Raw genomic sequence first — 27,768 nt, forward strand, 5'->3', positions numbered from 1 at the left:
GGGCAATTCTTCATCACACGTTTCCCGGGGATTCCTTTGTAAATTCTGTAACCCTGAGATTCAAACGGCTCTCGATCGGTGTTTCTCATTTCTTGAAGTCCTGCGATTAGGATATTTTGTTTGTCCATTATGTCTGTTAGAGTTTTTAGTTTGCCGGGTTGAGTTAGAGAATTAATGTTGTGAGTGGCAATGTAGTTTATTTGCTTGTGTCTTATCCTCAATTTTGAAGTTGTGTTGTTTTTGGGTGTTTCCAAACGCTCCGATTCATTGTTATCTTTTAAGCAGCTGCCCACCGGATCCGAGTGCAGCCTTCTCTGGTATTTACTAGACGGTGGATTTTTTCTTAAAAGACCTTCCATATTTGACTTTCAAAGGCAAGTCAGCCTTGGGTGGGAATAAATTCCCGAGTTACAACTCTGGATGTGATCCAGAGAGGTGATTCCGATTTAGTTCACCAGTAGAAATCTCCACGTTTCTAACTGGTTATCCAGACGAACCAACGTGGAGGCGCAAACCGATTTTTTTAATTGAGATTTTAAGTATGGAGAAAGTTTAAATCGGTTCCGGAATCATTTCGTCCCATGTAATTCCTTAATATAGTAGAAAAAAGGTGAGGGCTTATAGCTAGAGATTGTGTACAGGGATGTTTTCGAGTCAGTCAAAATGCATATGTCACCCTGAAGTAGATCAAAGCATATCTGCAGCACTGCAAGTGCCACCATTAATTCAGTTTCAAGACTAGATGAAGACAAAAAAGGTTCCAGATATTGCATATTTAGGTCTGGAATGTAGACACCGGAGCCTGAAAGTCAATTATTAACCCTAAATGAGCCATCGGTGTAAATGTGAAAAAAATTTTAAAATTTTGATTTTATCATTTCTATAGAGCTTTGTTTTAATAATTCAGTGTTCCGTTGCTTTGTTAGTTGATTTGAAATCTCAGTTTTGGTGTTAGATCTGGTCCAGAACCATGGAGGGATAATATGTATTGATGGAATATTCTCCAGATCTGTGCTAATAAGTTCCTTCATAAATACATCCAGGAAGAAGCAAAAGAACTGTCTACATGCCCTTCCATTAGGTTGAAGTTGTCTCATGGAGTGAGTGTATGGGTATGTCTTGTGCTTCAGGAATTCTGTCTAGATTTTTCTTTTAATGAACAACATCAATGGCTCAATATTGAGTTAAATCTGCAATGCTTCAATGGAAGTAGTGTTGGGGCATTGAAGGCAAGCTCTCATGGCTTAATTTTGCACAGGTGGGCAGAAGACTGGGAGAGATATGTGGCCAATTGAACCTGCACAACATAGTCCAGGTCATGTTGCGAAGTGGATTGCAGTTACTTTGCAGAATTGTATAGGGCAATTCTTAGAAGTAAACTGGAAGAAGAGGATGCAGTTAATCCAGCATCTGCCTAGGGGTGGTGAATAGAGATACCTTGGGTAAGGAGGTGGTTTATCCCTTGTGGATCGCCTCCATTAAGGATGTGGCCAGGAGTCTTTGTGTCACGACAAGAGCCCGTTTTATTGTGCAGCAAGCATCGAGTTATACCGAAAGATGGGTCCGTCACAGGCTGCAGACAAGGGAGAGGGATTTTAATCGTTGAGACACTACCGTCTGTGCGGGCAGATGATACTGATAGGCCTTTCCCCTCCGCCGATGTAAAAAAGAAAAAGATTTGAATCTCAAAACCTTCGACTTCGAAAATCAGCTCTTAAACACTTGATTTGCAGAGATGAGTTAACCATTAACTGCCCACTAGACGGTGGACCAAATGTAGGAATGTGAAAAAAACATTTAAAGCAAATTTTCTGTCGTATATTAAACATTACATATAAGTAATTACAGAATTGTGTGATTACAAATTATTTGGAAGTGTTGTGATAATATTTTAAATACAAATAAAATGTTTTTATTACATACAAATAATAGGTAAAATTAGAAGCAACATGATATACAACATTTAATGTTTTTGACTGTTGTACGGAAATCACTCTCTGTCTAAGAGAGATTTGACATTTAACATTTTTTAGTATTTGCCGCGCTATTATCATCTGTTGCTCATATAGTTATACAGCTGCGTGTGACGTAACGTAGCTGTTGCTTTTAATTGAATAAGTGTTGGTTTAACCTCAATTTAATGTTTCGGTGTAATGTTTGATTTGTAAGAATGAGTTTAAGTCTGAAATCCTCTTCCAGACTCATTTTTTTATTTGCGTATATTTTTTTATTTTCAAATTTCCAAAATGTAAGTGCTTCTCTGGGTGATAGTTTTCCGTCATATAAGCATTGCGTAAAATCATGTAGGGATGGATTTTGCGATGACGGTATGTAAATAATGTAATTTGACCACTTAAAATATTTGACATGTTTTATTTGTAATTCTTAAATCGTTAATATTGAAGTAAATAATCAATTAAACGGGTTGTAATTTCACGTTGCAGTTTTATTTTTATAAAAAACATTGGAAGTGTTGACATTCAGGTACATCAGAAATTTTATTAGATTGCTGTTGATACAACTTGTTTGGTAACTGGAGATATGATTTCTCTTTTTCTCATGTTTTTTTCTGCTTGTATGTTTGCATTCTAAGATTTTGTTCTGTAGTGTTAGGTTTTAAACACTGCCAGGTGTATTTATTGTGTGTGAAGGTGCTTGGGCTATTATTTATGTAATGGTTTATCAGTCAAGTTACCAGTGAGATATATACTAAATGTATGTTTACATAACGTAATGAAAAATAGTTACCAAGATAGCAATTCTTAATTATTTATTATTTTGGCATACCATGTAAATAAGGTTAGGATCGAGACAATAAGTAAGGCACATAACCGACCAAATAACCATTGTCTTTTTGCCATTTGGATTCCATTCTAATTATTTATATCATTCTGTTGATTGAATAATAAAAGTGATAATTCTTATTAAAAATGTTTACCCATCACCCTGATGAAGTATTTAGTACCATCACTGCAGCTTAATGTTTGTATTTCAGGCTTTGTTATGTTTCTCACTATGTATATATGTATGTAGTTTGTATTTATGTATCACTATGTATTTCGGTAGCAGTATTTGTGGTTTTAAAACTAACACAGTACCCTATAAATTCTGGTCATATGAATGATTTTTGGATGATTTATATTCCTGTTATGTATTTTGTATCATTGAATATGTTTTTGATCATGTATGAGTGTTTTATAGTACTTGTGTATGAGTATGTGATAAACTATGGTAGATTCAATACAGTTTACTATGTTGTAATTTGCTATGTTTTTGCTTTTGACATTTGGTGGTGAAAATTGTTTAAATCATTCCCCTTTTAAATGATAAATAAAAGTTTTAAAACTATAATACCATCACTTTTCCATTCTCTTGCAGCCATTTTCAGAGACCGATGTTCCTCTTTTCATTCTGACATCAGCTAGTGTTATTACTTTCACATTTTAGTTACTTAGAAACATATTTACATTTTTCAAGCATTTCTTACATTATTTTTTACAAAATGCTGTTGTGTTGCTCTGCTATCCAGTAAACATTAAAAATAGTATTTATTGTGAGATCACTAAGAAGACCTGTTAATATTGATCTTCAAATTCCCACAAACTTGCCAATTAAATTGCAGTTAATTGCATTCAGAATGACAACCGTTTTATCAGTTATTTCTTTCACTGAAACTGAAAAAGCAACTGGTATAGGTGACTTCTTGTTTCCATTTTGGAGAGTAAGACTGCTATTAGTCTACATTTAGATGATTAACAAGTACCGGAGACATTTGTCGATTTCTAGAGTCGAGAAGATCAACCTCCTGTTTTGATAGTCTAAATTATGCACCAAATCATTTAAGTAGTTTTTTATGGTAAAATGGGATATGCTGGATATCTGAAATTGTAAGTGGGATTGGAAGTGTTCTCAGGAAGATATTTGTATCTTCAACAGTTGGTGAATTATTGTTTACACTAATCATTGGAATGTTAATATCACCCTACTTCAATAGTGGAGCCTTCTCTATTAGGAACCAGATAGCATATTAAGATATTCAATTTTATGTTTTTTTTTCTCCTTTTTTAATTCCTTCTTTGTCATAGGGACAGCATAGAACATAAAGCTTTTGTTGCTTTTCATCCACCAATTAGATTCAGATTACAGATTAAAGAAAAAAAAACATGAGGAGCCCAATTTTTATTTTGATCTGCAATTTTACTACTAAAGTACAAAAATAGGATTTTCACTTCTTTTTTATAAATCTAGCTTGCGACTTTAATTTGAAGTGTCCACAAAATGTAACTGGTGAATTTTTACAAGATCTGTGGTGAAAACTTGACAGTTTAAAAAATACACCATACAGTGAAAAAAGGCTGTTTTTCTAGTGGATAAATACAAAGACAGCATTCCAGTACTCCTGCCATTAACCTACAGAGTTGTCAACTACAATGTAGTGAAAATATTAAATTATGGCTAAGGGTAGGATTAAATGATGTAGTAACATAAAAACATCACATTCTGGGACTTTATTAATGCTTGATGTTTAGATTTCAAGCAATCCAGAAAATTTGAATGATAATTTGGTCTGTGTTACCCTTACATTCTTGATCAGTGATATTCTTCATTGTATGAAATTTCATTCATCAGATAGAACTCCAGACATTATTTTAAATATATTTTATGCTTATATATACTTTATATATTACATATTTTTAATATTTTAATTACTTAAATATATTTTATATTTAACAGTCGTGTAACTTGTTATGTCTAAAATATGTTTGACCATAAATATATTTACAGTAAAATAAATAATCTTCAGTTCTTTGCACAGACTATAATTATATAAATACTGCAAAAATAAATTATTCTCAATATTTTACAAATTATTTAAAATATAATTTTGTTTTAATGGGTTGATTACTTACAATATCACCAAATATGTACATAAATAATATTGTGTAAATGGATATTATACATATCATATTTATTTAAACTATTTTCTAGTTTACTGCAGTAATATGTTTCTTTAGAAAAAGGATTGAATAAAAACCAGGAGGCCTAGCCCATTTTGTTTATACTGATCCCACAGAAGTTAAGCAATTTTATTTTGGAGCAAGTGTAAATTGGTTGTAATTTTATATTGAGTCTGAGGAATGTATGAAATTGTAATATGTAACTTGTTATATGTATACAGGAGTATTATCATTAATATAGCAGTACCAGTATTCTTGTTTGTGTGTATCTCTTGTATATCTTTAATAAGTGTATTTTTATAAAAAAACATTTCAATCGGGTTACTATAAATGAGTGAACATTCTGGTTGACCTGATTTATTTTATATAAAATCTTTTTCTCTGCTGTAGCATGTATAAAGTCAAAATCTCACTTTTGTGTTTTGATATTGTGTTGTTATATGTTTCTCTTACAGGTATGTTATTGAAGTGATTGGTTAATATCAAAGGATGCATGTGTAAAATGTGTATATTCTTAATTTTGTCAATAAGTTGGTTGTTTACTTTATGTTTTGGGAAATCCTTAAGTATTACATATGATCTAATAGGCCTGCACATATAATTTTGTAGTTTATGTGCAGGGGCTGCAGTGTAGTATTAATGATGGATCTGATTGTGTCTTAATTGATTTTGAGTTCTGCTTTTAGTGTCTGCAAGAAAGGGGATATTTGGTTGTGGTTTATATTAATTGGCTTTTGTTATTAATTTATGTTGTACACATTATGTATGTTATTGGGTAGCCTCTTTTTGGAAAAAATAGTTTACTAAATAAAAAAAAAATTCTTATCTCTGATTTTTCTTTTAGAATCATATTCAAAATGATGTACTTTTCAAGTAACTGATGTATCACCTTCTTTAAAGTACGAATTAAGTAGAATAATGGAGCTACAAAATGGGGTTTTCACTTAAAAAATTATTAGTTTTATCAGAAAAATCAACAGACTGTATTTTTTAAGCTTATAAAATTTCTTTAATTTCACAAGTTTAATTTGATTATTTTGCCATTTCTGTAATATAGAAACTGTTAGAATTTGTTAGGTAGATTATATCCTTTAAGAAAGTTTTTTGCATGCATTGCTTTAATTTTCTTTAAAACTGAGGGTGCTATGTGAAAATAGATGATGTAAAATCAAAAGCATGTTCAGCATTTCCTGCAATTTTTAAATCATAAATCACAAACATTAACATTACTTCTTGATTCATTAAAAAATGTATGATTAAAAAACACCTTATGGTTTTTTACAAATTTTCGGTAGACAAACCAAATGGGTTATATACATTTTAAGAATAGATTGTTTTGTACCATAAAAAAATTGAATGAAAAAAATTCAATTATTTATTCATAACAAATCTTCATCATGTTACATTTACCATTCTACAGCAGCATACTGATATCATCTGGTAGTCAGCAGAGTAGCAGCAACTAGTGGAGGTGGCAACAAGTTGTTGTGAGTTGCTAAATACTCTCATTTCCTACACAGGAGTTGTACAAAAGCCATATTAATGGCTGAGGTGCCTGTCAGCTAAAGCTAGACCAATGTACATCCTACAACTTAGTTTAGTCTAATTTAAGAACCTAATTTAATCAATATAAAAAGGTAAGAAACTGAAGCAGTATTTTGCATTGAAATAAGAGTTTGTAAATTCAAGTTATTTTAGGTAATTGTTATGATTCAGGAAGTGCTGTACTAAACATCTAAATTTCATAAGTATGAATTTGGATAAATCATTTAATTGTATTAAAATATATCAAGTGTGAAGTGAAATGTAATTCTAATTTTGTTCATATTTATTACTCGCAGATTTCCACACTTTTTTTTTGGTAATACCAATTTTGTAAAAATATTGAGTACATAAAACAGATTTAAAGTTCTGTAAAGAGGAGAAATTTATTCATTCATTACAATTGTTAAATGTTCAGCTTTGGTTGCACTGCTACTGGTTGTGCGACACTGTCTAATTAGCAACAAGTGTTAACTACCGTTTTACATCTAGGTATTGCATTTTCTTTTTAATCATTTAAACATTTCATTGTAATTATCTTAATAGAAGATAATGATCATGTGCTTTTTCTTGATCAAAATTGAAGGTATAATTTTTTATAAAGTTTTCAAAGATAACTAAATAAAGCGTTTTGCTATATACTCTTGCTTATTCTTAAAACCAAACAGATCTTCTCCTAGCTCTTTTTTACTTTGCATTGTCTTCTTTTTTTTCATATTACCATTACAAATTCAACTTACATGTGTTTGATGTAAAATTAATATTGCAGTAATTGATATGTTTGTCTGCAGTTTATTTGATTTAAAATAACTAAATTCTTGTAAATAAATTTCACTTTCTGGCTAACTTCTTTTATGTTTTGATCACAGCACTGAGTCTTTTTTAGTTTCTTTCTTTTCTATAATAGTTTTTCTCTTGACTGGCCATCCACCTCTTTGGTCTTTCTTCTTTAAGCTGATTTTCAATGTAATATTGTAATATTAGAATAGTATAATATAATTTTTTTAAAATTGACAATTTCCTATTTTTTTATTTCACTGTGTGTGAGTGAGTGAGTGTGCACACACATGCTTGTGTGTATATTTTGTCACCTGTTTGCGGTTTGAGAAGGATATTGAGAGATAACACACATAAAAATTTCTTATAAATACAATTTATTGTTATAAAAAATAGAAATTCAAATTAAATACACAAGTAATTTATTAACGCTTTATCTACAAAAACCATAATTCAGTTCTGATTTACCAAAAACTTTATAATAGTTAATAGACGCTAATATTGAGTTAATAATAGAAAACTGTATAATTCATATAATTCACTTTATACAAGAAATACACTTTTACTGTTTGCAAAGAACTACCCTATATTTTATAAATTGATAGAATAATGTCATTTTAACTCCTGCTCACAAATAAATTACGGTAATTTATTTATTTTATTTCAGTGGTGGTTTTATTTTCAACCACTGCCCAAAATGGAATACTTGTAACCCACTTTTCATTTGTTTATTACCAAACAGTTAATTCAAATGGTCCTGCTCACTGTGATTGCATTTATTTCACATTAAACTAAAAACCTTTAAGAACCATCACTGCGCTGGTCACTGGCATTATATATATCTTCTGATCTGCTGTACAACTACTCAATTCATCCTTTTGATTGTTCAAGCATAGTAATTTCCATTGTCCATAAAAAAGCATAGAAGGAACATCTTCTATGATTTTTTATAAATACAAGCTTCTCTACATGTAATAATTTATAATTGCAATTTTTAAATCTCTCTTTGGCTCCTTCAGATTCCTGTTTTGTTGCTCACAATTTATTTATTATAATCTTTGTACTTCTGCTAGATAACTTGTGAAAGTATGAAACAGGACATTTTGAATTTAAAGTCAATCAAATTTTGGGTTGGTTATAATTATCAGTTTTTTATTGTATTATATTATTTTTCCAAAGCAAGGAATGTCTCCTGTGAATCTGTAGTGTGTTAAATTGGCTTACAGAAAATATCAATAACATGGAAACTGTATGTAATTTCTGCATCGTTTTTTATTTCATAATAATAATAAATAATATTAATAACAGTCATCATCTGGCTTCATCAGCAAACACTATTATACTTAGTAAAATAATTTTGAAGCAAAAAATATGCTTAATATATATTTTATCATAGAAATTTCTTAATGGAGTTTTGGGTGGATCAGAATTTGTTTTTTTACTTGATTCCTTCAACAGTCATTACCCTGGCCATTTAATAATTATGGGGAGTTTGTTACACCTTTCCGAATTATCACATTAGAAGAATTAACACAATATTGTGTTAGTGTTATAATACATTAAATGTAGTACATATTCTGAACAAAATATGTACTACATTTAATGTATTATAACACTAATGGTGAAATATTTTATGTTTTGTTTATACCTTCTCTATTCATTAGTGTTATTGATGAATAAAATTTTTTTTGATACTGAAATTTTTTTTTAATAATCTTTAATTATATTTTGTTTAGCATTAGAGTGGTGAAATTTCATTATTCATTCCTAGAAAAAATTTCTTCATAGATAGTATAGTAAAAAATAATTTTATTTGTGTGAAAAAACAGACTGTGAATGTTAAAAACATCACTTGAAAAACACCATTTTCTTATAGTTTTTATTATTGATTTATAAGACATCTACAGATCATTAAAACTTAACACTCTTTTTGAAGTCTGATGGACCGGCCCCTTTTTTGTAAATATTACCAATTTGTAAAATCTATCAATCGCTTCCTCATCTGCACTGCACAGTAATTCTGCAGGTATTCAGTCTATTCCAGGAGCCTTTCAGCCAATCAAATCTTTTAATACTCTCTTAAATTCAGATCTCAGTATTGTTTCTCCCCTTTCATCCTCTTTGACTTCCTTCTTCCCGTATAACACCATTTTCTAATTCATTTCCTCCATATAACTCTTCAGTATATTCCATCCACCTATCGACTTTGCCTTTTGTATTATAAATCGGTGTACCATCTTTAACACATTATTAGATTTTAATTCATGTACCTCAAAATTTTCCTTAACTTTCCTGTATGCTCCGTCTACTTTAACAATGTTCATTTCTCTTTTCACTTTTGAACGTTTTTCTTTAATCCACTCTTCTTTCGCTCGTTTGCACTTCCTGTTTATAGTATTTCTTAATTGTCAATAGTTCCTTCCACTCTCTTCATCACTAGCATTCTTATATTTTCTATGTTCATCCATCAGCTGCAATATATCCTCTGAAATCCAAGGTTTTCTATCAGTTCTCTTTGTTCCACCTAAGATCGCTTCTGCTGATTTAAGAATTTCCTTTTTAACATTTTCCCACTCTTCTTCTACATTTTCTATTTTATATTTTTATCTGATATCTTGCAGTATTACCTGGCTTTTTCCATTTATTCTTCTAATATGATTTTTAAACTAGGTGTTGGCAATTACTAAATTATACTTTATGCAAAACTCTATAAGTCGGACTCTAACTCTATAAGTCTAACATAGCGCAAACCATAATAAAATAAAAAGGAGTTGTTTCTATCTCTCCTAAACTTATAGAAAATATCTTTAACCAAAATCTTACATACCCTTATCTCAAATGTAACATTATTAGTACATCGTAATCAATTTCTGTAAATTAAACATATATTTATAGAAACAATAGTATGGTGTAGATGAGTTTTTAAATAATATTATTAAAAATAATATAAAATAAAATATTAATAATATCAAATAATAATCAGATTGATAATAATAGAATCAAATAATAATAATATCAAATATTTAATTATGTATATAATAATGAACATCAAATGTTTTTTCCAACTTTGGTAAAAATAAATATAAATGAACTAGTTTATTACAATGTGTTTTATTACAATGAAGGTTGATTATTATAATTATATGAAATAATACATTTTATCTATTTGAATTGAAGGAAATTAATGTTTAATATGTTGTGTATACAAGTAATTAAGAACTGTACCTCAGTTTAGTGACAAGCTCTGTGTTCAGCCCCCTTTTCAAAAACTAAAACAGAATTTCTATTATTTATTATCAATATTTTGTACATGACTATGTAAAGATAATCTATCTACAAATTCATCTTAATGCTCTTTAAATGCTCTTAGATTTAAAAAAAAGAAGATATTTTGGTAATAAGTAAAGATTTACTTATTAATAAAATAGTTAAATTGCCAGAGTAAGTCAAAAAGTGAAATTTTGAAACCATAATCTTTATTTACACATTTTAATGAAATATCCTTATTTTTCAACATAATCCCACTCTTACTTTTATACACTTGGTCCATCTTTTAATAAGCTTTTCAATTTTTCTTCCTTTCTGGAAGAAGCATTTTGGTCTGTGCTTAGCCAGTTTTGTACTACTTCCATACTCCCTTCATCGTAACAAAATTATATCTTCACAGCTCTTCTTTCAGTGGGTCAAAAAGAAGAAAATTGATTGGAGCTGGGTCAGGACTGGTGGGTGATCCAGCTGTTGAAAACTGAGATCATGAAGGAAAAGGATTGTCTTGTAGGCCATATGAAGTCAGGTTTTATCATGAAACAGAATTACACATTTGAAAAGTATATTATATAATTTGGGCTTGATTTTTTGCATTTAGTGAATATATTAGCTTACAATAGTTTTCACTACACACTGTCTCACTGGTGAATCATTTGTTTAACTGCTACGATAATGTCATTATTTTTTGAAATGAAAGGCGTTATTCATCACAGAAAAATGCTACCTTTTTTAAAGCAATATCTTTTCATTGATCTTGCTTCAAGATTTGTATGACCAGCATTGCAGTTATATTGTACAAATGATTTCTGTTGGTTTTACCCCTTCAGGATTGAGAAAACTTATTAAAATTCACTTTTCTTCCTTGGTGCAGTTGGACAAATCTGGACTCATTTTAAATTGATATTTAAACACAACTGTAAGTAGCTAACAATGAAATGATACTTCCAATGAAAAAATGATGAGAATTTATGCAGAACAGTCAGTATTGCAAGACATGTAATTGGAAAAAATTTGTCTTTATTTGTTTACGTTCTCTCCTATTTAATCTATAAACTATTATTTAAAGATTAATTAATGAATATGTTTAAATTACTTAGCTATAAAATAAAAGCACATACATTGTGGAAATAATGATTCTATTTTAATCATGTATTTTGAAAAGGCAACAACTCCATTTTTTCACAATTTTTGCTTGTTTGTATCTTTCTACTCGCTTAAAGGAACAATATTAACATGAAAACGCAACGTACGCATTTGTTTTAATGGGGAATCACAAGACTGTTGTTTCTGTGTAAACCAAATTTGGATGTTTTCTTTGAAAAGGAAACATCTTCAGTACATGTTCCCTTTTCAGAATACATATATAAGCTGGCTACTATGAAACCACTATTGAGTGATGACGGAAGTAAAGCTGATAGGATTTCCCTCCTATTGTTATTGGAGGGAAATTTTTTATCCCTCATGATTGATGTTGTAAATCAGTAGGATCACGAAATAATACAGTTCATGGAGAATCATCCTTAATAATATAAAATTTGATTATGAGGTGTGTGAGAAAAGTAATGAGACTGACTTTTTACTTACCAACGTTTTTATTTTTTTCAAACAACAATATTATCTCCTTTAAAGTAGTTCCCTTGGGTAACTATACACCGGCGGAGTCGTTGTTTCCACTCCAGGTAGCAGCGCTGGAAGGCTTCAACTGGTAGGACTTTTAACTGGTCGGTCACAATCTTTTGAATATTCTCCAGAATTCCAAAATGACGTCCTTTTAAGACATGTTTCAATTTTGGGAAAAGGAAAAAGTTACAAGGACTTAAATCAGGTGAATAAGGGGGTTGAGGAACCATAGGAATGTGTTTTGAGGTCAAAAATTTTGTGATGGTAATGGACGTGTGACATGGGGCATTGTCATGATGAAGCATCCACTTGTCTGCCATGTCTGGTCTCATGCGAATCACTGAATCCTGAGCCTTTCAAGGACACCTTTGTAAAACACTTAGTTGACGTTTGTCCTGGAGGAACAAATTCTTTATGCACATATCCCTATTGTCAAATCAGCATATCAGCATGGTTTTGATCTTTGATTTACTCATTCAACATTTTTTCGGTTGAGGAGATGACGGAGTGTGCCACTCTTCGCTTTGCCGCTTTCTTTCAGGATCATACTCAAATATCCAGGATTCATCACCTGTGATCATACAATTGAAGAATTCTTGGCCATTGTCAATCCTCTCAAGAAGATCAACGTACACGTTTCTTCGATTGCCCTTCTGTTCTGTTGTGAGGTTTTTCAGTACCAATTTTGCAGAAACCTTTTGCATGTCCAAATTGTCTGTCAAAATTTGATGTGCGGTGAAAGTGTTTAAATTTAACTGTTCACTCATCATCCTTACTGTTAAACGATGGTTTGATCTCATAAGAACCCTCACATGCTCAACATTTTCGTCAGATTTTGAAGTTGAAGGTCTTCCTGAACAAGGTTGATCTTCAACATGTTCTCGGCCTTCCAAAAATGATTTGTGCCAGCGGAAAACTTGTGCTCTTGATAAGCAATGTTCCCCATAGCCCTGTTTCAACTTTTCAAAGGTCAGACTCGCAGATTCCCCAAGTTTAACAGAAAACTTGATTGCACAACATTGCTCTAAATTCTGATGTTCCATTTTTGTAACACACAACAAAAACACAACTTCACTGATGGCACTGTCAAAAATAATGTGTTGGCTGAACGGAGTTGAAACTCGTACTGAGCATGTGAAAGGGATGAACAAACCGGTCTAGCACAGACCGGTAGACACAGCAATGCCAGATCGCTCGCAGTGCTACCAATCTCATTACTTTTCTCACACACCTCGTAAATCGTTTCTGGTACAAAAAACACTGTTCTTATAAATTGTGAAAAATACATTTACTCATCTGTTATACTCATCTGTTGTTTATGACAATGTTACATGAAATGTTCATTTCAAAATTTCCTTGAATTAGAAGTATTGTCGTTTTTTCCATCAATACTTCAAAGAAAATTTCATTATTTCTTTTGGAAGACCACAAATTGATATATTCTCTACGTGTGAAGAATTAGGCTTGAAAATTTGTGATCCTCATCTCAGTGACAATGTAAAACTTGTAACTGCTGCTGAACTTTTGGTGCCCAAGAGAAGACCTAAGAAATTTTATTCCAAAATAAAAGAGGTGAAAGAAATGTGTACTAATAAAAATTCAAAAAATGTTGTGACTTTGTACATAAACTACATGCAAAAATCTGCCCGAACCCCACCTACCCAAACAAGAGATCTTTTATTCTTGACAGTTGTGATAAATGAGTTCGGTGTTTATAACCTAAAAACTGACAGAGCAACATTTTATTCTTACTGTGAAGGAGAAGCCTGCAAGGACATAATAGGTGTGCACTTCTATTAAGCACTACATTGAGTGCAATGTTCCTCAGCATAACAGAATTGCATATTTTTCTGATGGCTGTCCTGGACAGAATCATGATCATACACTGGTGCAATTCTTTCTAGCAATCATCAGGTTGATTTAAAAAAATAACACATTATGAACTAACATCTACTTAGAACTACATATGATTCTAACTTTCCTTAAGATATTAATACTCTTATTTTACTAAACATTTCTTATGAATTTTGAAAAGGAAACAGCTCCAAAAATTCCAAACCACTATTTTGAATATTGTGAAGCAAATAAAAAATTTGTTAGCACACTAATAATAAACCTTGTTGCTAGGTATTTAACCCACATTAACCTCATTTTCCTCCAATTCTTAGTTTTCATTGAAATGTTTTTAACTCCTGAAAAATTCTACTTTTGACATTTTCTCTTTTCAAAATTCAGGATTCATTTAAAACAGCTGAAATGCCTAAACTCCTTGTTCTGCAAAGCTGATTAATACCTTTCTGGTATTCTCAAAAAGTATACAAGAGTCAAAAGAATACAATATTCAGAAAGGTAATTTTTTATTAGAGATTATGTGTACTATGTGATCTCTGATAATATAAACAAATGTAAACCTACACTTCATTTCTCACTCGTAAAATTAAAAAGGGTGAACTAACTATTTAATAGGGTGCAGGAGTGTTATTGTCAGAAAGTTGTTGTGAAAATAGAAAATGAAGTCACTGGGGAAAAAAGGCTGGATGTAATTTCCTTTCTAATAATTGTGTTGAAAGTAAATTCAGACACCTGGCATACCCTAAGCAAGTTAAAGCATATTAATAATTTTTATAAAAATTAAATCTGTTTTCTGCTGCTGAAATTTACAAGCATAAACTGAAAGTAAGAAGATAATAAAGAAAGCAAATTAAATGTTAGAAAAAGACTAGAGAATGAAGGAAACTTTTTTTTGTAACAAATGGATTTTTATGAAAATAATGATGTTATACTTAGGCATGTTGTTGTATCTCTTTACCCTGCTGTACACTGAACTTCCATGTGTGTGCATTTTGTTTTTACATTTGAAAATTAGGTATTTTCATGTGATTTTTTTTCTCTTCATTTTATTAGACAAACATTCAATCTATTTCTCAAAAATTATTTTTCAAAAAAGTTTGGCTTAGTTGTTCTATGTTTGAAAAAAGGCAGAAAAAGGTATGGGATGAATTTTTTTATATTTCCATAATTTAAAAAATATAACAAAAAAAATGTTATCAAAAGTTATAAATTAAATAATAACTTTCCTGGCTACACCAGTCAAGTTATGCAATTAATTTTGAAAAATCCAATCATTTAGGAAGGGGTTGAACACCTTTTTTTTAGGAAGAGCTGTCCCGCTATCCAGGAATGGGGTAAAAATTTTTAAGATTAAGGACTATCAAAATATTAAGATTTTTACATTTTAAATGTAATTGTAAACTTGTGAGATGAATTTAAGTTTTGAAGTAAAGTTTTGAAATAAATTTTAAAAAATTGTTTAATTAAAAAAATATTCTTTGTTACCACAGACCATTGTAGTGACGGGCAAAAACCTTTTATACTGGTGAAAGCTTATTGATGTAGAAAATATAAATGCAGTAAACTCCCATTCACCCCTTTTCTGAAGTAAGATGCAAATAAAAACAGAGAAATATATAATCATTTTTTTGGGAAGGGGTGAATATTTTTTAGTAATTTGTGAAATTGTTAAAAAAATTTTATTTTTGTAACTTTTTGCTTAAGTGCCCCAGTAAAGATTTTAACTTTTATTTCAGCCAAAACACATCCACCTCTTCTTCCAGTTTTTGCAAAAATTTAATATTTTCTTTCCTCTCAAAGGTACTTGCCTACCAAGTTTGCAGAAAATCAGTCAACAGGATCCAGAATATTAGACCAAATACAGGCCAACGTACATAAGCACAAATATCTGTCTAAAAATAGATTTTTTTGACTTGGAAGCATTAGAATGAAACATTTATTTCACAGATAATTTACAGTTTATTTAAATTTTTTTTTTTTTTAACTTTTTTTAACGTTTCCTTAAGGCACAAAACTTAAAAAACAACCAATTTTTTTAGATTTATTTTAATCATCAGTCTAATTACTTTCCCGTTATAGCTACAGCAGCATATATTTTTATAGCTGGGAAAGTAATATAATATTACTTATATTAAAAACCATTGGCATTTTAATTACATGGGTCAATATAAAATTTGGAACTGAGAAGGGAATAGGGGTTCTATATAGTATTTTATACACTAAATCAGAATATGTATTCCGAAACAACCCATCACATTGTTAAGAACATGTTCTTAAATTACAACCCCTTTAATTTATTTGTTCCATCATTCTTAGAACAAATAGTATAAATAACTTAGTATGTCTGTATGTTTGCTTATTCACATCTGATTTATATTGTGATGCATGCCGTAGACCTGTACTTGAAATATAACAGTTGAATGATGTCATGTCATGTCAAGCTAAACATGTCAGTAAGTCAAGTAATGAGTAATTCAAGTGATGAAATTTTCTTCAATATGAGTTCAGCTCTTGGTATGATTTGCTGTGTTCTTTAGTTGTGGTAGTGATTTTATCATACACATATTATAAAGATTGTTTCATAAGTGATGCCATAAATTTATAGAAAGATTTTTATGACAACAACTTTTGATATTATTTTATTGAACATCAATATTTGTTAAGTTTGTGTGTGTGTGCGCGCACATGCGTGTTTCACACTGTGTTTTATTGTATTCCATGGTGAAACAATTTTATGAAATATTTTAAGCAGTTAAGCATTATTATAAATTAAAACTTAATTATTTTTGTAATTAAATAACTATTTCTGTAATATTTCAGTTTACTTTCATTCATTAAAACATTTTGAATTTTTACAGTGAATAAAAATCAAACTTGTAAAAATTCTTCAAATACTTTTTGTTAAGTTTGCTGCGAATTCACCATGAATAGTCAATGAAAACCAGTATTGAATTTGCTGAAAACTGCTTACAAACATTATTTTGACTGTCCCTTGGGAGACCAAGATAAATCCTGGGCTCCACCTACATTAAATTAACCCAGTCGTTAAAAGGAAAAAAAAGAACATTTGCCTTTTGGCATACCTGTGATTTGGCGAGAGCCTACTAACCTTATGATGACTGCTATTTTTGCTTAACAAATATTACTGGCTTCAATTCTAACAGTAAAAGCAGTATTGCATACCCTAATGTTCATTCAGCTATGAGTGTTGGTTTAGTGATTTTGATTGCTCCATCTTCTTGGAAAGAAATTTCTGATACTCCAGAAGGCTCAACTGATGAATCTACAGCTGCAATAAATATTAATTACATTCCAGAAGAATCAAATACTGAACCTCACCTCATTACACAAGCAGACCTGAGTGACCTAATTTGTGACGTATTTGTTGAAACAACATGCAGAACTCCTAGCTTCACGTCATAAAGAATGAATTTTATTAAACAAGAATATTGAAATTTCAGTATATAGAAATCGAATTGAAAATTTACTGAAATACTTTAGAGGAAATAGGTTTAATTTGTTTCTGCCATGATGTTAGGAGGCTAATGTCTGAAGTAGACATTGAATATATTATTCTTAATTGACATTTATTTATAGACTCATCAAAAAGAAGCTTAAAGGTAGTGTTGTTGCATAACTCAAATAAGTTTTCTTCTACACTGGTAGCACATGCTGTAAGAATAAAAGAAACATACTAAAGTATGTCAAAAATTTTAAAAGCTATAAATATGATGAACACATATGGTGAATCATTGCTGAATTGAAAGTGATAGGGGTTCTTCTCGGGCTCCAGAGTGGCTTTCTAAATTATATGTGTTTCTTGTGTTTGTGGGATAGTCGAGCTAGAGATAAACACTACACAGTTAAAGACTGGCCAAAAAGAAATCAGTTTACCCCAGGAAAGGAAAATGTCAGTATTCCCCATGTCAAAGCAGATTATATTATTTTACCACCTCTACACATAAAATTAGGCCTGATGAAGAATTTTGTAAATTCTTAAAGGTAGAATTTTATAATTCTTCATCTTTAACCAGACATGGTTAAAGATGGAGAACAACTTTAAATATTTAGCTGAGATTTTTTTCTCAATTAAGTGAAGCCGTATTAAAAGAGGGAATATTCATCGGGCCACAAAAAAGAAAATTAATTCATGAAAATATATTTCACAGCAAACTGAATCCTAAAGAACTAGCAGGATGGAAGTTATTCAAAGATGTCAGTACTGGTTTTCTTGAGAACAAAGAAGCTGAAAACCATGATCAGATTATAAAATGAACTCTTAGTGAACTACAAAAATTTAGGTTGCAGAAAGAACATCATTGAAAATTAATTTTTTATATTCTTATTTGGACTTTTTCCCTTTCAACTTGGGTGCCGTCAGTGATGAACAAGGAGATTGGTTCCACCAAGATATATTGCAGATGGAGCAATGTTATCAAAGTAGATGAGATGAATCCATGATGAGTGACTACTGCTGGATGATAAAAGAGAAGACTTCACTTAACACAGAAGGAAAATAAGAAAAAAAATGAAGTTAAGTGTAAGTATCTGCAAAATAAAAGCAGGAATTTTAATTGTAATTATTATTTTTGTATTCTATTATTTAAGAAGTTTCTCAATATTTTCAAGGGTCATAACTAAAAATCTGAGGGTGATGAAGAAAAATTGATTTCATTTTAAGATTCAGCATAGAAAATACATTCTATTCTATTCATCTCCTTTCATCTCAGTTCCAAATTATTTTTTTTGTTGACCTGTGTTATCATTGCTAATTCATTATTATGTTTAATTAAATTTTAATTAATTCAATATAAATGTTTGCTGGATTTGTTGATTATTGTTATAGAGGGATACTATTACAAGGATACACTTAGTTCATCATCATCATCCTTACTGTTTGGGTTTTTGGATTGGCGTTGTGTTGATGATTGCCGTTATAAGTGTATGTGGAATGTTGTTGACAGTTTTGCTGTCAAAGGTTGGCCACCACCTCAGTTTCATGGAAAGGTAAGTTGTGTCAATAACCTAATATTTCATTTTATAGAAAGTTTTAATCTAAGTGTTAATTAGTATTGAGTAAAACAAAAAAATGTTGTGAATTTATTTTCTTCCAATAATGCAATGATTACTTGATTTATCTACAATGTTATGTATCTTCTCTCATACCCTAGAGCAGATCTACCCTTGTTACAGATAACACTAAATTGATCATTAAACAACTATTTATTGATTATACCGTCATGAAGACAATTTTCAGTTAGAGAAGTGACATAAAATTTAAAGGAATAGGTTCCCAGGATGCTGTGGTGGGATTCATAACATCTCTTAATTTTGGCAGAGCAGATCTCTTTCTTATGTCATCTGTAAACTTAAAATGCAAAAATATAAAGGAACAATAAAGCAAAAAGATTAAAGAAAAGAAATAAACTGATTATTTATTAATTTTATAAAATAATCTATAATATAAGTGTGAGTATAAAAATTAAGTCTTAGATAATAATAAAAAACTACATCCCCCATTACCTGTGTAATATCTTTGTGTCTAAATCTGTACACAAAACCTGAAACATCTCAGGAAGTAGCATTCTGGAAATTGAAAGATATAGGCGATTTTTAATAAATTGGTAGATCAACCAAGAATTTTGTTGTTTGGTGTGAGGATTTAATTTTGGCTAATAAACATAACCGTTACTGAGACTTAAATCTATTGAAATTGATCTTAGTCTAATGTGATGGAAACAAGGGAATCTTCATTTCCAAGGCTGATATATATTCTCATTGAATATAGTTCTTTTGTTTAAAATAGAATTATAATGTTAATTATAATTTTTATTTGTAAAAATCCACAATACCTTTTACATCAAGTAAATTAAGCAACATTGTATAAAAACTTTATGCAGTTATAGCATTTTTTTAAATAAATTATTTTTTTATATAAAGCAGGATAACAGCAGATACTTTATTCCATGAAATAAAGTAATAAATTATTATAAATTTATTATTTTATATACATATTGTCAAACAGAACTGTCCATAGATTTAATAAAAAAATTAAACTTTTATAACAGGCATTAAAACTTCAATTTTTCCTGTTCCTAGAAAAAACTACAATTAGAGCTTTAGAGAACTGGAGTCTTAAAAGTTAGTTTCATTGTAATAGATAATATAATGTTTAAATTAGACTAAAACAGATCTGTCTAAACCTCAAGCTTTGAGTTAAAATTCCTATAGTTATCCTTAATTACACTTCCATATCGATGCCAGTTCGTATGTGTTGTACAATATTTAATTTTAATCTTGTCATCATATTCTGTGTTGCTCTGGTAATTGTCGACAATCACCAATTATTATTGGTAATTTCATGTTTACTTTTTCTTTTTAATAAGGAATTCTTAGGTAACTCACTTTTAAAAATAATAACTGATTATTTCACTTTTAATATGCATAATACATAATATTGCTATTAAATAACTTAATAGATTTATTTCAATGTTAAAATCATCATTTATAAATTACCAGATTAATAAAAAAATTTTTTTTTTAATTTTAAATGTGGTATTTTTTAATTGGTTATGGAATTCATAAGTATTTAAAAAGAATCATTTCAGTATGATAACTAGAGATGAAGATATCTTTAAAAAATAGTTTGCTTCCTGAAATTGTATAAAGATATGAAAAAAGTTCACATTATACATACTTGGTTTCTTGAATATATTTTGTATTTTTAAAATACATGTTTTAAATTGAATAGAACATTTCTTACTGTTTGAGTTATTGAGGAAAAAATAGAATAGGGTTTAATTTGATGATTTTTTAAACTCTTGATTACAAAATTATAACAGTTCAAACTCATTCTCATTATGAGTAACAAACTTGCTTTTTACATATGGCTCATTAGAAATAATAGAGGTGCTTTATAAAATTATATTCATTAGCAATAAAACTATTTTATCTTTAATTAATTGTTTTATAACACATTAATTGTTTTTCTTGGTAAACACTTTAAAAAAATCATCTGTGGTCACTATAGATAACTATTCTGGAAGACAGGTTACAAGATAAAATGTTGGAATGCTACTACATTAGAAATTTAAAATGCTCAATATCAGAGTGATTTGTGTTCAAAAAAAATTAGAAAACGTAATGTTTTTATGAGTTAAAGTTGTTGAATTTATAGTCCTAGTGGATGTTTGCGTAAGGTGAAATGAAGTTCATATTCTTTAAAAAAAAAAGGTTTCAAAAAAGTTGTAATATTTTCCTGGTAATTGCCTTACAAAAATTAATAATAATATTTTAAATGATAATGTAATCAAATACATAATTAATCTTTTGCATTTTTGTTTTTTGTTTTTTTTAATTTTAAATTTATATAAAATTTATTATTATTATTGGTATTATTAGGAAATAAGAACTATTTGTAAGATGTTTCAGCCATGAGTCATATAGTGTTCTGTGAAAAAACTAGCCCTCTTGTACAGTTCTTTGTTTCAGATGAATGCCAGCATCTTATAGCCAAATCAGGAATACCCACACCTCTTGGAGACAGCTCCAAGGTACAGTGAAGCTTCTACTGTAGGGAAGCGTTTTGTGTTATGTTGGAACTGATGACACCTGACATAATTTAATTATGATGAAGTAGTCCCATTGTCTAAGATGACTCTTGAATGGTTTGCTTTACAGCATAAACTTCTCTAAGACAAACTGATGTACGTTATGTGCAGTGAAACTGGCCATCTGCGAAAATAAGTAGAAACAATGGAAATTCTTCAACATCTTAAAATATTTTGAATGTGAAATGACAGATAGATTATTAACAAAACTGTCAGCAGAGTGTAATTGGTAGGAAAACTATTATCAGACTCTTATTATGGTATAAGTTAAGTTTGTTTCTGAATAAGGATATGCTGTTGAACAGTAAACAGTGTTATTTGTGGGTTTTTACAGAATCTTGAGTGACTGTATGAAGGAAAGGCAATGAAGTGCAACAACTGAAAATGATGGAAAAAAGAGTGCGGGGCTCTCCTGGCCCTGTACTTTTGTGCGATGTGGGGACATCAAAATTTAGGAATTAGTTTCGGAGATCTTTGCAAGAGAGAATAGAAAACTGTACGACTAATCAATCGGTTTGATCACTTATAGAGAGTGCAGAATGAAAAAAAAAAAAATTATCTATCGAGAAGGTAGAGGTTCCTTAAGTTATTAAGGAAGATAAAGGAGAATATAGAGGAGGCTAGTTTTCATGACAGAATGGTGGAAGGATAGTCTGTCTACATTTGAGTTACATAATCTTCATTGTGAACTAGTTATGAATGAATAAAGAGAAAAAATGATGATAATAATAATGCTGATGATTTGCATACTGTTTTTGGGGCAGATAATTGGATGTTTCAGTAGAGTGCATTAACTAACCTAGGAACAATGTGAAAAATGGGATGGTTGCTAAGTTGTTATTAACAATTACTGGCATTCTTCCATTTGAAACATATTGTTCCCCCCACGCTTCACTCATTAAGTCTTTAGCTACCAATAAAATCAGTATACTATTAGTTTTTGTCTTATTAAACCATTTGCAGAAACTTTTATTTTGGATACTTAACATCTGTAGAAAATGCCTTTGACTTCATAATCATAACTTTTATATATTGTAATGCAGTGTAATTTCTGTTGCTTTGAAAATTATTAGTAGATTGATCAGATAGTGAAATTGCCAAAAATGTGAATAATTTTTTCACTTTAGATATCTCGTAATGTTTACGTAAGTATTGAAAAATATACTTAGCTGATATTTAATGTTATTAAAACTTAATTTTATTGTTATGTGACATTTTACGTGGGTTTTCATGATTACTTTTTTCATGTTCTTGTTTTAGTAATATTGATGATTTTTCATTATTCTGATTAGCTATAATACTGATTTAATTTGTCTGTTTATTAATCTGTCACAGTGGCCATTTGTTAGATGGCTTGGTATGCAAGAACCAGCTTCAGTTATATTCTCATTATGCAACCTTGCTGTTAATGCATTAATGTTGCGTAGATTTTACAAACAAGTCAGACCTGGAGGTCCTATGTATTGGTGTTGGACATTTTATGCATTTGTGAGTATGATGTTCATTTTCCAAACTTTTTTTTAGTCTTACTAAAAGCCAACATATAAGTAAGTGCATGCTTATTATACATACAATGTGTATTCTGATGTAACACATAAAGCACACCTTATAATATTGAAATGTTTGCAACTTTCACGTATGTTTATTTTCACTTCTCTATGCAACTGTTTATACAGTTGCATAGGTCTATGGACCTGTTTGTATTTTTTAACATAAATAAAACTGATATGTGTATTATCATTTAAATAATTTAAATTAAAAATATATTGTCTGTAATCCAGTCTTCATTTTCAAGTAACATGTTCATTAGTTGAATTGTCATTGCTGTCTTTTAGTATGTGTACACAAAAATACAAGGGACTTTAATTTATTACTGTTGATTTCTTGACAACTTTTCTATGTTTGAAAATTTTTATATATTTTCCCGATTGTGATCAGTGTATTATTAGATTTTGTTTATTGTGTTTATACGCTAGTAAATGTACCGGAAAGCATTTTAATGTTTCTGTTTGACATCATATATAGAATTTTTTTTTACAATTTCCTCTTTATTGTAACATTAAAATTAAATGTTTTTTGAGATGATGAGCATCAAGTGCTTTTGTCATTTTGCCTTATGAGAATAGAAATTTTTAGCGCATGAAAAATACCATGCTTGACTGGAATTCGAACCCAGGACCTCTGAATGAAAAGTTGAGATGCTACCACTTCACCACAGAGTTATTTTTTAACAGTTTAAAAATGAGTTATATAATTAATTTTTTTTTAAATTTATAATTTTTTGATTATAAATTATAAAGAAATTGAAAAGTTATTTTTTATTTATGAATGGAGCATTTAATAGAATTAACCAAAAAAATATGTCAGCGCCAGTGAAAACAATCAGTTTTATCAAGGTAATTATATAATGCTGCTGGAATATAATTCATTGAGTATGTATACATGAATATTTGATATTAAATTTTGTTTATGTTTTCTTTAAACTTTGTCTTTTAGGAAACTAAAAAAAAGAGGTTTTTGAAATATAACATTGCAGAAGAATGTTGATGATTATAATTAGGTTATTATAAAGTTTTAAATTAAGAATGTTTGTCATATGTTGAAGAAAAAAAGAGGCCTATAGCAAATTTTCATTAGAATAAGTAAATCTTCTAAAGCCACTCGAGATTAGTTAATTTTTATAGAAGGAAGTGTTAAATTAAAAAACTATGTGGGAAGGCAAAGATTAGAACATTTAAAACAAATAATGATAGTGTAGGATGTAGCATATGGAAATTACTAAACTAGTACTGCACAAAAATGGAAGAGAGTCGTCAAATCATCAATGTGACTAATCATAAAAAAAGTACATATTCTATGATGTAAGTGGCCAGTTATTTCAGATCAGTTATTCCCTTTCATAAACATGTTAAGGTATGTTTACTTACTGCAAATGTTTTTGATCATTATTAATTTGACTTAGACTGTATCTACAAAATTAAACAGCATGCAATAATTAAATTTTTAAACCCTGAAAACAGCATTTGGACAAAAATGTGTAATTTACAAGTCGATTGCACACACACTGTGCAAGATGTTTTGAAAAACTGAAATTTAATCTCCTACATCTGCTATATATGTTTAATTTGGGGCCAAGCAAATTCAACCAATTTTCTAATTTCAAAAGGAATATCAGAAGAATTTACTTAAGTGCGGATGATAATATGAAATAAGCAATGAAGTTGTGGATTAAGAACAAGTTGCATGAATGTTTCATTGACTGAAATAAAAAACAACCTTGAAAACTGTAAATAAAATTAAAAACTTTATGCAAAACCCTTTTCACTTGGAAATATTTCATGTGTTTTTCAACATCAGTGTTTGTAACTTCAGCCTAAGAATTTGAAAAATTCTGTACAGAAAGTAAATTTAATTTTACTCTTTTATCCACAGCATGTACTGCATATAGAAATTAGTATTGGCTGAACATTTCTTCCCTCAGTGACTTTGTAATGTCATCTAAAATATTAAGTAAAATATTAAAAAAGAAATGCTATTGTCACTTTAATCATATAATAAAAACCATATTTATTGATTCTGTTACCCGTTTTGGTATATTCAAAATCTGGTTATGAAATTTCACTACCTTATTTATATTTAAGTGAGTAATCATTGTTAAAACAAAAATTCATAAGGTTTATTAAGAAAGTAAGATTTTTTTTATAAATTTCTAACCAACTCTTTAATGGTTAATGTTCATTAAAATTTTAATACGCAAATAATATGTTCTTGTTATGTACTGTTTACTTTATGACTAGTGCATTTTAACACTATCTTAAAATATTCTAAAATTTGGAATACATTTTTTTAAATGCTTATATGACCTTATTTTAGGCCTTTCCAGAAGATTACTTCTTTTATAGAATAAAAAAAAGTAATTCCTCTTAAAGGAATGCTAAGTGGGTGATTTATTATGAACATTTATTTTTACAGCAGAATTTTGTTTGCAATTTAAAGTTCATATTCTGTTAGTTTGGAAAGCAGTTTCAAGACCAATGCAACATAAGATAAATTTGAATTATCTTATGTGTCAGTAAATAATTTTGTGAAGTTAACCCATCCATCAGCTGTTCACTATTCTAGATAATTTTGTAATTAATTTATTTTTCTCTATGATGACTTTTGAGTATTTACTTCAAAACCCAATTTTCTCATTAAGAAGATTGGGGAAAACAGGGCTCAGATTTTTGATATACTAGAATAAAATGTAAATGATTTTTACATTTATGTACTTCTTGTTTATATTTGCTTTACGTTGTAGAGGTGTTGGTGTTTCTACCTTTAATTCTCCACCATTCTTTTTATACTTGGAATCTTTACTTCTCCTACCTCTCTCTCACATCCTCAGCTACCTTAACTTTGGATCTTCCTGCCTTTCTTTTTTCCACCACTTTCAGCTTCAGATTCTAGTTTCTAATATTATTCACTTTTTTCCTATAATCTCAGCCTTCATTACAGCAGCCCTGAGCCTACAGGAGTCACCTTAAACATTCTTCTAATATTATAATTCCATAACTTACTATCTTATCATTCCACTCATCCATGAGTGGAATTCTTCTAATATTATAATTCCATAACTTACTTTCTTATCATTCCACTCATCCATCTTAGTATTCCCATCTCTAACATTTCATCAAAGATTTTCATTTTTAACTTATGAGTATAATAAGTTCTTCCTAATTAAAATAGGTGTTAATTATTACCAATAAATTAAAAGGAATTGCATGGTTTGTTACGATTCTGTATTCTTCATTACATTTAACCACCAACGAAGAACTTTAGGAGGCTGTCAAGATTTACCTTATCTTACTGGCGGCAAACTTCTTTGAAGAAGGCATCAGAAAGCTCGTGTCACAATACGACAAATGCCTTAATCGTTTTGGCGATTATATAGAAATATAAGTTAGATACTACCCAACTTTTAGTAATAGAATCATTTTGTTATATCAACATGTCTTTTTTTATAGCCCATCAAAGGTTAAACAAAACATGAACTATAAAAAAATAGCCCTCATATTATTCAAAAAAAAAAGTTTTCATTCTTCCCATTAGTAGAAATATATTTCAGACAATTGTACTCTGCTGTTTTTGTTATTACAGTGTAAATATGTTAAATTATTTATCATACATTTGTCAGTAACACAAAATTTATCATTAGTATTTTTTTATCTTGTTCTTCTGAATTATCTTGTGCAAATTACTGATTGCATAATGCCGGTTTTTAATGCAGAAGAGACAAAAGATAGCTTCTTCCTCTTTATATTGTATATAGTTTTCACAAATAATGTGAATATAATAGTTGCAGGATGAACATTGATTAAAACTGCTAGGACGTTTAGAACACCTTTCACAAAAAACTGAAAACAAAAACTTACTTCACTTATAGAAAAAGAAATGTATATTGTTTTCATGATCAAGTACTTTGTTCTACATTGTCTTATTATATTTTTTTACTTTGTTATATTTTTCATTAAATTTACCTTAATTAGATTAAATTTATTATTTTTCCAAATTTTCAAGATTTTCTGTTACTGTGGAATATTCCAGATATTTAGACTATATTCCATATATTTACCATAACTTAAAATAAGGCTTTATAAGATGATGTCTTGGTAAGCTGTTTTTCATTAATTGAACAGAACATAAACATATAGTGGGATGTATTTTCATCTTGTATCCAACTAGTTAACTCATATTTTCATCTTGATTCACATTTCCTTGAGACACTGGCTTGGTGTGTTTTTTCATGAATTATTTTTGTTGTAGTCTGTATTCCTTAAAACAATTTTGTTGAAGAATTCTAGCCATTATTCATTCGAAAGATAGAAGATGCACCAGGAAACATGAAGATATTGATTAAATTTGTGGCTACCTCTTTAGGTTGTAATATGCATTGATAGCACAAATTACATTCTGATCAAATTATTGGTTTAAGTTCAACTCCTTTTTTAATTAGTTGTACTCCCTTTTGTATTAGTTGGCAAATGTATGTAGAGTGATATATATCTCATTATCGTATGCATAAATAATTTTTTTACTTATTTGACCATTCTTTAAATATATGATTTCATGCCCAATCGGCTTATATGTTTCTTGAAAAAGAT

General features: G+C 29.5%; 1 protein-coding gene across 3 annotated transcripts in view; it reads left to right on the forward strand.

The window, feature by feature from the left end:
• Positions 1-2,093: 2,093 nt before the first annotated feature.
• PGAP3 (Per1-like protein PGAP3) overlaps positions 2,094-27,768 on the forward strand; it is a 60,991-nt gene continuing 35,316 nt past the window's right edge. For 2 of the 3 annotated variants that reach the window (XR_012758809.1, XM_075382113.1), the window contains exons 1-3: positions 2,094-2,327; positions 18,862-19,022; positions 22,961-23,113. Coding sequence is in view for 2 of the 3 variants with exons in the window: in XM_075382113.1 (XP_075238228.1) it covers positions 2,171-2,327; positions 18,862-19,022; positions 22,961-23,113 (471 nt within the window). In the remaining variant the exon portion in view is untranslated. The other variant, XM_075382114.1, reaches the window with a different exon arrangement.

This window comes from Lycorma delicatula, chromosome 1 (genome assembly GCF_047948215.1).
Source record: "Lycorma delicatula isolate Av1 chromosome 1, ASM4794821v1, whole genome shotgun sequence".
In the NCBI taxonomy this organism is placed as follows: Eukaryota; Metazoa; Arthropoda; class Insecta; order Hemiptera; family Fulgoridae; genus Lycorma; species Lycorma delicatula.